This window comes from Mixophyes fleayi, chromosome 1, assembly GCF_038048845.1.
Source record: "Mixophyes fleayi isolate aMixFle1 chromosome 1, aMixFle1.hap1, whole genome shotgun sequence".
In the NCBI taxonomy this organism is placed as follows: domain Eukaryota; kingdom Metazoa; phylum Chordata; class Amphibia; order Anura; family Limnodynastidae; genus Mixophyes; species Mixophyes fleayi.
The window spans coordinates 453,783,509-453,797,627 of NC_134402.1; the positions used below are offsets into that span (position 1 = coordinate 453,783,509).

Sequence of the window (14,119 nt, forward strand, 5' to 3'; positions counted from 1 at the left end):
GGCTCACAGTATAGGAACGGATAGACAGAGTGTGCACTTGGTACAGGTGGGCAGAGTCAGAGAACGGCTCACAGTATAGGAACGGATACACAGAGTGTGCACTTGGTACAGATGAGGAGAGTCAGAGAACGGCTCACAGTATAGGAACGGATAGACAGAGTGTGCACTTGGTACAGGTGGGCAAAGTCAGAGAACGGCTCACAGTATAGGAACGGATACACAGAGTGTGCACTTGGTACAGATGAGGAGAGTCAGAGAGCGGCTCACAGTATAGGAACGGATACACAGAGTGTGCACTTGGTACAGATGGGCAGAGTCAGAGAGCGGCTCACAGTATAGGAACGGATACACAGAGTGTGCACTTGGTACAGGTGGGCAGAGTCAGAGAGCGGCTCACAGTATAAGTACGGATACACAGAGCGTGCACTTGGTACAGATGGGCAGAGTCAGAGAGCGGCTCACAGTGTAGGTACGGATACACAGAGTGTGCACTTGGTACAGATGAGGAGAGTCAGAGAACGGCTCACAGTGTAGGTACGGATACACAGAGTGTGCACTTGGTACAGATGAGGAGAGTCAGAGAGCGGCTCACAGTGTAGGTACGGATACACAGAGTGTGCACTTGGTACAGATGAGGAGAGTCAGAGAACGGCTCACAGTGTAGGTACGGATACACAGAGTGTGCACTTGGTACAGATGAGGAGAGTCAGAGAGCGGCTCACAGTATAGGGACGGATACACAGAGTGTGCACTTGGTACAGATGAGGAGAGTCAGAGAACGGCTCACAGTGTAGGTACGGATACACAGAGTGTGCACTTGGTACAGATGGGCAGAGTCAGAGAACGGCTCACAGTATAGGGACGGATACACAGAGTGTGCACTTGGTACAGATGAGGAGAGTCAGAGAACGGCTCACAGTGTAGGTACGGATACACAGAGTGTGCACTTGGTACAGATGAGGAGAGTCAGAGAGCGGCTCACAGTGTAGGTACGGATACACAGAGTGTGCACTTGGTACAGATGAGGAGAGTCAGAGAGCGGCTCACAGTATAAGTACGGATACACAGAGTGTGCACTTGGTACAGATGAGGAGAGTCAGAGAGCGGCTCACAGTATAGGAACGGATACACAGAGTGTGCACTTGGTACAGATGAGGAGAGTCAGAGAACGGCTCACAGTGTAGGTACGGATACACAGAGTGTGCACTTGGTACAGATGAGGAGAGTCAGAGAGCGGCTCACAGTATAGGAACGGATACACAGAGCGTGCACTTGGTACAGATGAGGAGAGTCAGAGAACGGCTCACAGTATAAGTACGGATACACAGAGTGTGCACTTGGTACAGATGAGGAGAGTCAGAGAGCGGCTCACAGTATAGGAACGGATACACAGAGTGTGCACTTGGTACAGATGAGGAGAGTCAGAGAACGGCTCACAGTGTAGGTACGGATACACAGAGTGTGCACTTGGTACAGATGAGGAGAGTCAGAGAGCGGCTCACAGTGTAGGTACGGATACACAGAGTGTGCACTTGGTACAGATGGGCAGAGTCAGAGAACGGCTCACAGTATAGGAACGGATAGACAGAGTGTGCACTTGGTACAGGTGGGCAGAGTCAGAGAACGGCTCACAGTGTAGGAACGGATAGACAGAGTGTGCACTTGGTACAGATGAGGAGAGTCAGAGAACGGCTCACAGTATAGGAACGGATAGACAGAGTGTGCACTTGGTACAGATGGGCAGAGTCAGAGAACGGCTCACAGTGTAGGAACGGATAGACAGAGTGTGCACTTGGTACAGGTGGGCAGAGTCAGAGAACGGCTCACAGTATAGGAACGGATAGACAGAGTGTGCACTTGGTACAGATGAGGAGAGTCAGAGAACGGCTCACAGTATAGGAACGGATACACAGAGTGTGCACTTGGTACAGATGGGCAGAGTCAGAGAGCGGCTCACAGTATAGGAACGGATACACAGAGTGTGCACTTGGTACAGATGGGCAGAGTCAGAGAGCGGCTCACAGTATAGGAACGGATACACAGAGTGTGCACTTGGTACAGATGAGGAGAGTCATAGAACGGCTCACAGTATAGGAACGGATACACAGAGTGTGCACTTGGTACAGGTGGGCAGAGTCATAGAACGGCTCACAGTATAAGTACGGATACTCAGAGTGTGCACTTGGTACAGATGAGGAGAGTCAGAGAACGGCTCACAGTATAGGAACGGATACACAGAGTGTGCACTTGGTACAGATGAGGAGAGTCATAGAACGGCTCACAGTATAGGAACGGATACACAGAGTGTGCACTTGGTACAGGTGGGCAGAGTCATAGAACGGCTCACAGTATAAGTACGGATACTCAGAGTGTGCACTTGGTACAGATGGGCAGAGTCAGAGAACGGCTCACAGTGTAGGAACGGATAGACAGAGTGTGCACTTGGTACAGGTGGGCAGAGTCAGAGAACGGCTCACAGTATAGGAACGGATAGACAGAGTGTGCACTTGGTACAGATGAGGAGAGTCAGAGAACGGCTCACAGTATAGGAACGGATAGACAGAGTGTGCACTTGGTACAGGTGGGCAGAGTCAGAGAACGGCTCACAGTATAGGAACGGATACACAGAGTGTGCACTTGGTACAGGTGGGCAGAGTCAGAGAACGGCTCACAGTATAGGAACGGATACACAGAGTGTGCACTTGGTACAGATGAGGAGAGTCAGAGAGCGGCTCACAGTATAGGAACGGATACACAGAGTGTGCACTTGGTACAGATGGGCAGAGTCAGAGAGCGGCTCACAGTATAGGTACGGATACACAGAGTGTGCACTTGGTACAGATGGGCAGAGTCAGAGAACGGCTCACAGTATAGGAACGGATAGACAGAGTGTGCACTTGGTACAGGTGGGCAGAGTCAGAGAACGGCTCACAGTATAGGAACGGATAGACAGAGTGTGCACTTGGTACAGGTGGGCAGAGTCAGAGAACGGCTCACAGTGTAGGAACGGATAGACAGAGTGTGCACTTGGTACAGATGAGGAGAGTCAGAGAACGGCTCACAGTATAGGAACGGATAGACAGAGTGTGCACTTGGTACAGGTGGGCAGAGTCAGAGAACGGCTCACAGTATAGGAACGGACACACAGAGTGTGCACTTGGTACAGATGAGGAGAGTCAGAGAACGGCTCACAGTATAGGAACGGATAGACAGAGTGTGCACTTGGTACAGGTGGGCAAAGTCAGAGAACGGCTCACAGTATAGGAACGGATACACAGAGTGTGCACTTGGTACAGATGAGGAGAGTCAGAGAGCGGCTCACAGTATAGGAACGGATACACAGAGTGTGCACTTGGTACAGATGGGCAGAGTCAGAGAGCGGCTCACAGTATAGGAACGGATACACAGAGTGTGCACTTGGTACAGGTGGGCAGAGTCAGAGAGCGGCTCACAGTATAAGTACGGATACACAGAGCGTGCACTTGGTACAGATGGGCAGAGTCAGAGAGCGGCTCACAGTGTAGGTACGGATACACAGAGTGTGCACTTGGTACAGATGAGGAGAGTCAGAGAACGGCTCACAGTGTAGGTACGGATACACAGAGTGTGCACTTGGTACAGATGAGGAGAGTCAGAGAGCGGCTCACAGTGTAGGTACGGATACACAGAGTGTGCACTTGGTACAGATGAGGAGAGTCAGAGAACGGCTCACAGTGTAGGTACGGATACACAGAGTGTGCACTTGGTACAGATGAGGAGAGTCAGAGAGCGGCTCACAGTATAGGGACGGATACACAGAGTGTGCACTTGGTACAGATGAGGAGAGTCAGAGAACGGCTCACAGTGTAGGTACGGATACACAGAGTGTGCACTTGGTACAGATGGGCAGAGTCAGAGAACGGCTCACAGTATAGGGACGGATACACAGAGTGTGCACTTGGTACAGATGAGGAGAGTCAGAGAACGGCTCACAGTGTAGGTACGGATACACAGAGTGTGCACTTGGTACAGATGAGGAGAGTCAGAGAGCGGCTCACAGTGTAGGTACGGATACACAGAGTGTGCACTTGGTACAGATGAGGAGAGTCAGAGAGCGGCTCACAGTATAGGAACGGATACACAGAGCGTGCACTTGGTACAGATGGGGAGAGTCAGAGAGCGGCTCACAGTATAAGTACGGATACACAGAGTGTGCACTTGGTACAGGTGGGCAGAGTCATAGAACGGCTCACAGTATAAGTACGGATACTCAGAGTGTGCACTTGGTACAGATGGGCAGAGTCAGAGAACGGCTCACAGTGTAGGAACGGATAGACAGAGTGTGCACTTGGTACAGGTGGGCAGAGTCAGAGAACGGCTCACAGTATAGGAACGGATAGACAGAGTGTGCACTTGGTACAGATGAGGAGAGTCAGAGAACGGCTCACAGTATAGGAACGGATAGACAGAGTGTGCACTTGGTACAGGTGGGCAGAGTCAGAGAACGGCTCACAGTATAGGAACGGATACACAGAGTGTGCTCTTGGTACAGGTGGGCAGAGTCAGAGAACGGCTCACAGTATAGGAACGGATACACAGAGTGTGCACTTGGTACAGATGAGGAGAGTCAGAGAGCGGCTCACAGTATAGGAACGGATACACAGAGTGTGCACTTGGTACAGATGGGCAGAGTCAGAGAGCGGCTCACAGTATAGGTACGGATACACAGAGTGTGCACTTGGTACAGATGGGCAGAGTCAGAGAACGGCTCACAGTATAGGAACGGATAGACAGAGTGTGCACTTGGTACAGGTGGGCAGAGTCAGAGAACGGCTCACAGTATAGGAACGGATAGACAGAGTGTGCACTTGGTACAGGTGGGCAGAGTCAGAGAACGGCTCACAGTGTAGGAACGGATAGACAGAGTGTGCACTTGGTACAGATGAGGAGAGTCAGAGAACGGCTCACAGTATAGGAACGGATAGACAGAGTGTGCACTTGGTACAGGTGGGCAGAGTCAGAGAACGGCTCACAGTATAGGAACGGACACACAGAGTGTGCACTTGGTACAGATGAGGAGAGTCAGAGAACGGCTCACAGTATAGGAACGGATAGACAGAGTGTGCACTTGGTACAGGTGGGCAAAGTCAGAGAACGGCTCACAGTATAGGAACGGATACACAGAGTGTGCACTTGGTACAGATGAGGAGAGTCAGAGAGCGGCTCACAGTATAGGAACGGATACACAGAGTGTGCACTTGGTACAGATGGGCAGAGTCAGAGAGCGGCTCACAGTATAGGAACGGATACACAGAGTGTGCACTTGGTACAGGTGGGCAGAGTCAGAGAGCGGCTCACAGTATAAGTACGGATACACAGAGCGTGCACTTGGTACAGATGGGCAGAGTCAGAGAGCGGCTCACAGTGTAGGTACGGATACACAGAGTGTGCACTTGGTACAGATGAGGAGAGTCAGAGAACGGCTCACAGTGTAGGTACGGATACACAGAGTGTGCACTTGGTACAGATGAGGAGAGTCAGAGAGCGGCTCACAGTGTAGGTACGGATACACAGAGTGTGCACTTGGTACAGATGAGGAGAGTCAGAGAACGGCTCACAGTGTAGGTACGGATACACAGAGTGTGCACTTGGTACAGATGAGGAGAGTCAGAGAGCGGCTCACAGTATAGGGACGGATACACAGAGTGTGCACTTGGTACAGATGAGGAGAGTCAGAGAACGGCTCACAGTGTAGGTACGGATACACAGAGTGTGCACTTGGTACAGATGGGCAGAGTCAGAGAACGGCTCACAGTATAGGGACGGATACACAGAGTGTGCACTTGGTACAGATGAGGAGAGTCAGAGAACGGCTCACAGTGTAGGTACGGATACACAGAGTGTGCACTTGGTACAGATGAGGAGAGTCAGAGAGCGGCTCACAGTGTAGGTACGGATACACAGAGTGTGCACTTGGTACAGATGAGGAGAGTCAGAGAGCGGCTCACAGTATAGGAACGGATACACAGAGCGTGCACTTGGTACAGATGGGGAGAGTCAGAGAGCGGCTCACAGTATAAGTACGGATACACAGAGTGTGCACTTGGTACAGATGAGGAGAGTCAGAGAGCGGCTCACAGTATAGGAACGGATACACAGAGTGTGCACTTGGTACAGATGAGGAGAGTCAGAGAACGGCTCACAGTATAGGAACGGATAGACAGAGTGTGCACTTGGTACAGGTGGGCAGAGTCAGAGAACGGCTCACAGTATAGGAACGGATACACAGAGTGTGCACTTGGTACAGGTGGGCAGAGTCAGAGAACGGCTCACAGTATAGGAACGGATACACAGAGTGTGCACTTGGTACAGATGAGGAGAGTCAGAGAGCGGCTCACAGTATAGGAACGGATACACAGAGTGTGCACTTGGTACAGATGGGCAGAGTCAGAGAACGGCTCACAGTGTAGGAACGGATAGACAGAGTGTGCACTTGGTACAGATGAGGAGAGTCAGAGAACGGCTCACAGTATAGGAACGGATAGACAGAGTGTGCACTTGGTACAGGTGGGCAGAGTCAGAGAACGGCTCACAGTATAGGAACGGACACACAGAGTGTGCACTTGGTACAGATGAGGAGAGTCAGAGAACGGCTCACAGTATAGGAACGGATAGACAGAGTGTGCACTTGGTACAGGTGGGCAAAGTCAGAGAACGGCTCACAGTATAGGAACGGATACACAGAGTGTGCACTTGGTACAGATGAGGAGAGTCAGAGAGCGGCTCACAGTATAGGAACGGATACACAGAGTGTGCACTTGGTACAGATGGGCAGAGTCAGAGAGCGGCTCACAGTATAGGAACGGATACACAGAGTGTGCACTTGGTACAGGTGGGCAGAGTCAGAGAGCGGCTCACAGTATAAGTACGGATACACAGAGCGTGCACTTGGTACAGATGGGCAGAGTCAGAGAGCGGCTCACAGTGTAGGTACGGATACACAGAGTGTGCACTTGGTACAGATGAGGAGAGTCAGAGAACGGCTCACAGTGTAGGTACGGATACACAGAGTGTGCACTTGGTACAGATGAGGAGAGTCAGAGAGCGGCTCACAGTGTAGGTACGGATACACAGAGTGTGCACTTGGTACAGATGAGGAGAGTCAGAGAACGGCTCACAGTGTAGGTACGGATACACAGAGTGTGCACTTGGTACAGATGAGGAGAGTCAGAGAGCGGCTCACAGTATAGGGACGGATACACAGAGTGTGCACTTGGTACAGATGAGGAGAGTCAGAGAACGGCTCACAGTGTAGGTACGGATACACAGAGTGTGCACTTGGTACAGATGGGCAGAGTCAGAGAACGGCTCACAGTATAGGGACGGATACACAGAGTGTGCACTTGGTACAGATGAGGAGAGTCAGAGAACGGCTCACAGTGTAGGTACGGATACACAGAGTGTGCACTTGGTACAGATGAGGAGAGTCAGAGAGCGGCTCACAGTGTAGGTACGGATACACAGAGTGTGCACTTGGTACAGATGAGGAGAGTCAGAGAGCGGCTCACAGTATAGGAACGGATACACAGAGCGTGCACTTGGTACAGATGGGGAGAGTCAGAGAGCGGCTCACAGTATAAGTACGGATACACAGAGTGTGCACTTGGTACAGATGAGGAGAGTCAGAGAGCGGCTCACAGTATAGGAACGGATACACAGAGTGTGCACTTGGTACAGATGAGGAGAGTCAGAGAACGGCTCACAGTGTAGGTACGGATACACAGAGTGTGCACTTGGTACAGATGAGGAGAGTCAGAGAGCGGCTCACAGTATAGGAACGGATACACAGAGCGTGCACTTGGTACAGATGAGGAGAGTCAGAGAACGGCTCACAGTATAAGTACGGATACACAGAGTGTGCACTTGGTACAGATGAGGAGAGTCAGAGAGCGGCTCACAGTATAGGAACGGATACACAGAGTGTGCACTTGGTACAGATGAGGAGAGTCAGAGAACGGCTCACAGTGTAGGTACGGATACACAGAGTGTGCACTTGGTACAGATGAGGAGAGTCAGAGAGCGGCTCACAGTGTAGGTACGGATACACAGAGTGTGCACTTGGTACAGATGGGCAGAGTCAGAGAACGGCTCACAGTATAGGAACGGATAGACAGAGTGTGCACTTGGTACAGGTGGGCAGAGTCAGAGAACGGCTCACAGTGTAGGAACGGATAGACAGAGTGTGCACTTGGTACAGATGAGGAGAGTCAGAGAACGGCTCACAGTATAGGAACGGATAGACAGAGTGTGCACTTGGTACAGATGGGCAGAGTCAGAGAACGGCTCACAGTGTAGGAACGGATAGACAGAGTGTGCACTTGGTACAGGTGGGCAGAGTCAGAGAACGGCTCACAGTATAGGAACGGATAGACAGAGTGTGCACTTGGTACAGATGAGGAGAGTCAGAGAACGGCTCACAGTATAGGAACGGATACACAGAGTGTGCACTTGGTACAGATGGGCAGAGTCAGAGAGCGGCTCACAGTATAGGAACGGATACACAGAGTGTGCACTTGGTACAGATGGGCAGAGTCAGAGAGCGGCTCACAGTATAGGAACGGATACACAGAGTGTGCACTTGGTACAGATGAGGAGAGTCATAGAACGGCTCACAGTATAGGAACGGATACACAGAGTGTGCACTTGGTACAGGTGGGCAGAGTCATAGAACGGCTCACAGTATAAGTACGGATACTCAGAGTGTGCACTTGGTACAGATGAGGAGAGTCAGAGAACGGCTCACAGTATAGGAACGGATACACAGAGTGTGCACTTGGTACAGATGAGGAGAGTCATAGAACGGCTCACAGTATAGGAACGGATACACAGAGTGTGCACTTGGTACAGGTGGGCAGAGTCATAGAACGGCTCACAGTATAAGTACGGATACTCAGAGTGTGCACTTGGTACAGATGGGCAGAGTCAGAGAACGGCTCACAGTGTAGGAACGGATAGACAGAGTGTGCACTTGGTACAGGTGGGCAGAGTCAGAGAACGGCTCACAGTATAGGAACGGATAGACAGAGTGTGCACTTGGTACAGATGAGGAGAGTCAGAGAACGGCTCACAGTATAGGAACGGATACACAGAGTGTGCACTTGGTACAGATGGGCAGAGTCAGAGAGCGGCTCACAGTATAGGAACGGATACACAGAGTGTGCACTTGGTACAGATGGGCAGAGTCAGAGAACGGCTCACAGTATAGGAACGGATACACAGAGTGTGCACTTGGTACAGATGAGGAGAGTCATAGAACGGCTCACAGTATAGGAACGGATACACAGAGTGTGCACTTGGTACAGATGGGCAGAGTCAGAGAGCGGCTCACAGTATAGGGACGGATACACAGAGTGTGCACTTGGTACAGATGAGGAGAGTCAGAGAACGGCTCACAGTGTAGGTACGGATACACAGAGTGTGCACTTGGTACAGATGGGGAGAGTCAGAGAGCGGCTCACAGTGTAGGAACGGATACACAGAGTGTGCACTTGGTACAGGTGGGGAGAGTCAGAGAGCGGCTCACAGTATAGGGACGGATACACAGAGTGTGCACTTGGTACAGGTGGGCAGAGTCAGAGAACGGCTCACAGTGTAGGAACGGATAGACAGAGTGTGCACTTGGTACAGATGGGGAGAGTCAGAGAACGGCTCACAGTGTAGGAACGGATACACAGTGTGCACTTGGTACAGATGGGGAGAGTCAGAGAACGGCTCACAGTGTAGGTACGTATACACAGAGTGTGCACTTGGTACAGGTAGGGAGAGTCAGAGAGCGGCTCACAGTATAGGAACGGATACACAGAGTGTGCACTTGGTACAGATGGGGAGAGTCAGAGAACGGCTCACAGTATAAGTACGGATACACAGAGTGTGCACTTGGTACAGGTGGGGAGAGTCAGAGAGCGGCTCACAGTATAGGAACGGATACACAGAGTGTGCACTTGGTACAGATGGGGAGAGTCAGAACGGCTCACAGTGTAGGTACGTATACACAGAGTGTGCACTTGGTACAGATGAGGAGAGTCAGAGAACGGCTCACAGTATAGGAACGGATAGACAGAGTGTGCACTTGGTACAGATGGGCAGAGTCAGAGAGCGGCTCACAGTGTAGGAACGGATACACAGAGTGTGCACTTGGTACAGATGAGGAGAGTCAGAGAACGGCTCACAGTATAGGAACGGATAGACAGAGTGTGCACTTGGTACAGATGGGCAGAGTCAGAGAGCGGCTCACAGTGTAGGAACGGATACACAGAGTGTGCACTTGGTACAGATGGGGAGAGTCAGAGAACGGCTCACAGTATAGGAACGGATAGACAGAGTGTGCACTTGGTACAGATGGGGAGAGTCAGAGAACGGCTCACAGTATAGGAACGGATAGACAGAGTGTGCACTTGGTACAGATGGGCAGAGTCAGAGAGCGGCTCACAGTGTAGGAACGGATACACAGAGTGTGCACTTGGTACAGGTGGGCAGAGTCAGAGAACGGCTCACAGTGTAGGAACGGATAGACAGAGTGTGCACTTGGTACAGATGGGGAGAGTCAGAGAACGGCTCACAGTATAGGAACGGATACACAGAGTGTGCACTTGGTACAGATGGGGAGAGTCAGAGAGCGGCTCACAGTGTAGGAACGGATACACAGAGTGTGCACTTGGTACAGGTGGGCAGAGTCAGAGAACGGCTCACAGTGTAGGAACGGATAGACAGAGTGTGCACTTGGTACAGATGGGGAGAGTCAGAGAACGGCTCACAGTGTAGGAACGGATACACAGAGTGTGCACTTGGTACAGATGGGGAGAGTCAGAGAACGGCTCACAGTGTAGGTACGTATACACAGAGTGTGCACTTGGTACAGGTAGGGAGAGTCAGAGAGCGGCTCACAGTATAGGAACGGATACACAGAGTGTGCACTTGGTACAGATGGGGAGAGTCAGAGAACGGCTCACAGTATAAGTACGGATACACACAGTGTGCACTTGGTACAGGTGGGGAGAGTCAGAGAGCGGCTCACAGTATAGGAACGGATACACAGAGTGTGCACTTGGTACAGATGGGGAGAGTCAGAGAACGGCTCACAGTATAGGAACGGATACACAGAGTGTGCACTTGGTACAGATGGGCAGAGTCAGAGAGCGGCTCACAGTATAGGAACGGATACACAGAGTGTGCACTTGGTACAGGTGGGGAGAGTCAGAGAGCGGCTCACAGTATAGGTACGGATACACAGAGTGTGCACTTGGTACAGATGGGCAGAGTCAGAGAACGGCTCACAGTATAGGAACGGATAGACAGAGTGTGCACTTGGTACAGATGGGCAGAGTCAGAGAACGGCTCACAGTATAGGTACGGATACACAGAGTGTGCACTTGGTACAGGTGGGCAGAGTCAGAGAACGGCTCACAGTATAGGAACGGATAGACAGAGTGTGCACTTGGTACAGGTGGGCAGAGTCAGAGAACGGCTCACAGTATAGGTACGGATACACAGAGTGTGCACTTGGTACAGATGGGGAGAGTCAGAGAGCGGCTCACAGTGTAGGAACGGATACACAGAGTGTGCACTTGGTACAGGTGGGCAGAGTCAGAGAACGGCTCACAGTGTAGGAACGGATAGACAGAGTGTGCACTTGGTACAGATGGGGAGAGTCAGAGAACGGCTCACAGTGTAGGAACGGATACACAGAGTGTGCACTTGGTACAGATGGGGAGAGTCAGAGAACGGCTCACAGTGTAGGAACGGATACACAGTGTGCACTTGGTACAGATGGGGAGAGTCAGAGAACGGCTCACAGTGTAGGTACGTATACACAGAGTGTGCACTTGGTACAGGTAGGGAGAGTCAGAGAGCGGCTCACAGTATAGGAACGGATACACAGAGTGTGCACTTGGTACAGATGGGGAGAGTCAGAGAACGGCTCACAGTATAAGTACGGATACACACAGTGTGCACTTGGTACAGGTGGGGAGAGTCAGAGAGCGGCTCACAGTATAGGTACGGATACACAGAGTGTGCACTTGATACAGGTAGGGAGAGTCAGAGAGCGGCTCACAGTATAGGGACGGATACACAGAGTGTGCACTTGGTACAGATGGGGAGAGTCAGAGAGCGGCTCACAGTGTAGGTACGTATACACAGAGCGTGCACTTGATACAGGTGGTGAGAGTCAGAGAACGGCTCACAGTATAGGGACGGATACACAGAGTGTGCACTTGGTACAGGTGGTGAGAGTCAGAGAGCGGCTCACAGTGTAGGAACGGATACACAGATCGTGCACTTGGTACAAGTTGATAATGTTACAGAGGTTATTAAAAGAGACAAAACAGATCTTGCGCTGCTTTAAAGAGCCTTTATTGAGGGCTGAACTATCCGGTCTGTGGCACGTACAATTACAGATCTACAGAATATGCTCACATATCGTAACACATAATACAGTTGTATCTCACACATTGGCTGGTGCGCTGTACACTGTCACAGCCTCGGGAGGAGAGAAGTTACACTACACGCCTGCGAGTGTCCAAGTGGGTCCCCCCTATCTCTGTACAATGCAGGTAATCAAAAGAGAAGGTGTCCGTTACCCATCACCCACTGATAACCTTTATACTCTATAATACAAGATTGTGATTAGGAACGAGACAGAACTGACCCCGCCACCCTCTAATCATCCTCTCAGGGGTCTCCGCAAGACCTGCCTCAAATCTAACCCCCAAATAGTGCAAAAACGACAATTCAAAAGTCTATTTACCCTCTCCAGAAAATGGAGCCGTAACAAAACCAAATGTCACGTACAAAGCACCATCCGGGCAGACGCTATGGCACATGGACTGACTGTGACAATATCCCCCCCAAAATACATACTACAGTACTCCTCTGTGTCACCCGTCCTGCAAGATAATATCATTAAAGATATCCAGCACTGTAAACAAGCTGGAAATATTACCCTGCAACACAACTCTGCAATAAAAAATAAAACGAGACCCTTAAAGCAGTTTCTTTAAATAGAATAAAAAATAAACACAAGATGCGGGGGTAACGCTTTATAATGGGGCGTTGATCTTGGTTGCTACATCAGTTACATATCGATAGGATCGATACGGACTGCTGTGTGAGGCTGCGCGGATCGGCACATTACCGGAGGACGGATGTCGATTATTCCCTCGTGCACCGGACAGTTAGCCGTCGGTGACTTATTGCCTTAACAGTCACATAAATATCACAACAGAGAAAGTGTCTTTTGCGTTCCAGAGACAAAACAGGATGTTCCGTCCTTCCCGGACTTACGTCTACGGGCAGAGTCACAGCGCTCTATAGACCGGCAACTGTACAGTCCATGCCAGTAAGAGTCACTTTATTGTATAAATATTTCATTTAAAAGACAACTTGGCTTTTCTTTATTAAAAGTATCTGTTGTCGTCAGGAAATACAGGAAAAAAATAAATAATCTTCACTTCTCGCAGTCCACTTCCGTCTCCTTGTGCGGTTTTGGGATAGGAAGCTGGAAGGCAGCACGAGCTGGTAAATTGGCACATAACGGAGAACACGGTCGGACCTCAGCTGGCCTCCTCTGTGGAACGAGTCTCTGATTTTAGCTTGACAAACTCCCGCGCCACCTCATCGTTGGTCCTTTGGGAGAGTATCCGTAGGATGGTCAATCCAGTCTCGTCCATCTGGACACGACGCCCCAGCGGGCACCAGCAAGCGCAGCTCCCCTTGTCGGCAATGTCCCGCAGCTGTACCACTGCTATACCCAACACGTGGTCATCACGGGCAAAGCAGTAATCCTTCACACAGACCTGTAGCTCATAGCACTCTGGTCCATCCTCGTTCCCCAGAATACTAGGGAGAAAAGGGAGAGAATTACGTTATGCACCTGTCATGTACACATAGTGGACAGTCATTTAGTAGAATGAGCCAATATTCATGGGAATACCGCCTATCGATTTGCTGCAATGATATCATTGGATTATAGTGGCAGAATTGGTTCCTAGTGACTGGATAGGCTGCACTCTCAGTGATGTCACTGGTTCCTAGTGAATGGATAGGCTGCACTCTCAGTGATGTCACTGGTTCCTAGTGAATG

General features: G+C 50.8%; 1 protein-coding gene across 6 annotated transcripts in view; it reads right to left on the bottom strand.

The window, feature by feature from the left end:
- Positions 1–12,373: 12,373 nt before the first annotated feature.
- Positions 12,374–14,119, bottom strand: part of UNC13B (unc-13 homolog B) — a 211,880-nt gene continuing 210,134 nt past the window's right edge. For all 6 annotated transcript variants that reach the window (XM_075186722.1, XM_075186731.1, XM_075186711.1 and 3 more), the window contains one exon: positions 12,374–13,875. In XM_075186722.1, the coding sequence (XP_075042823.1) occupies positions 13,590–13,875 (286 nt within the window). In that variant the 3' untranslated portion in view covers positions 12,374–13,589. The remainder of the gene's footprint in view (positions 13,876–14,119) is intronic.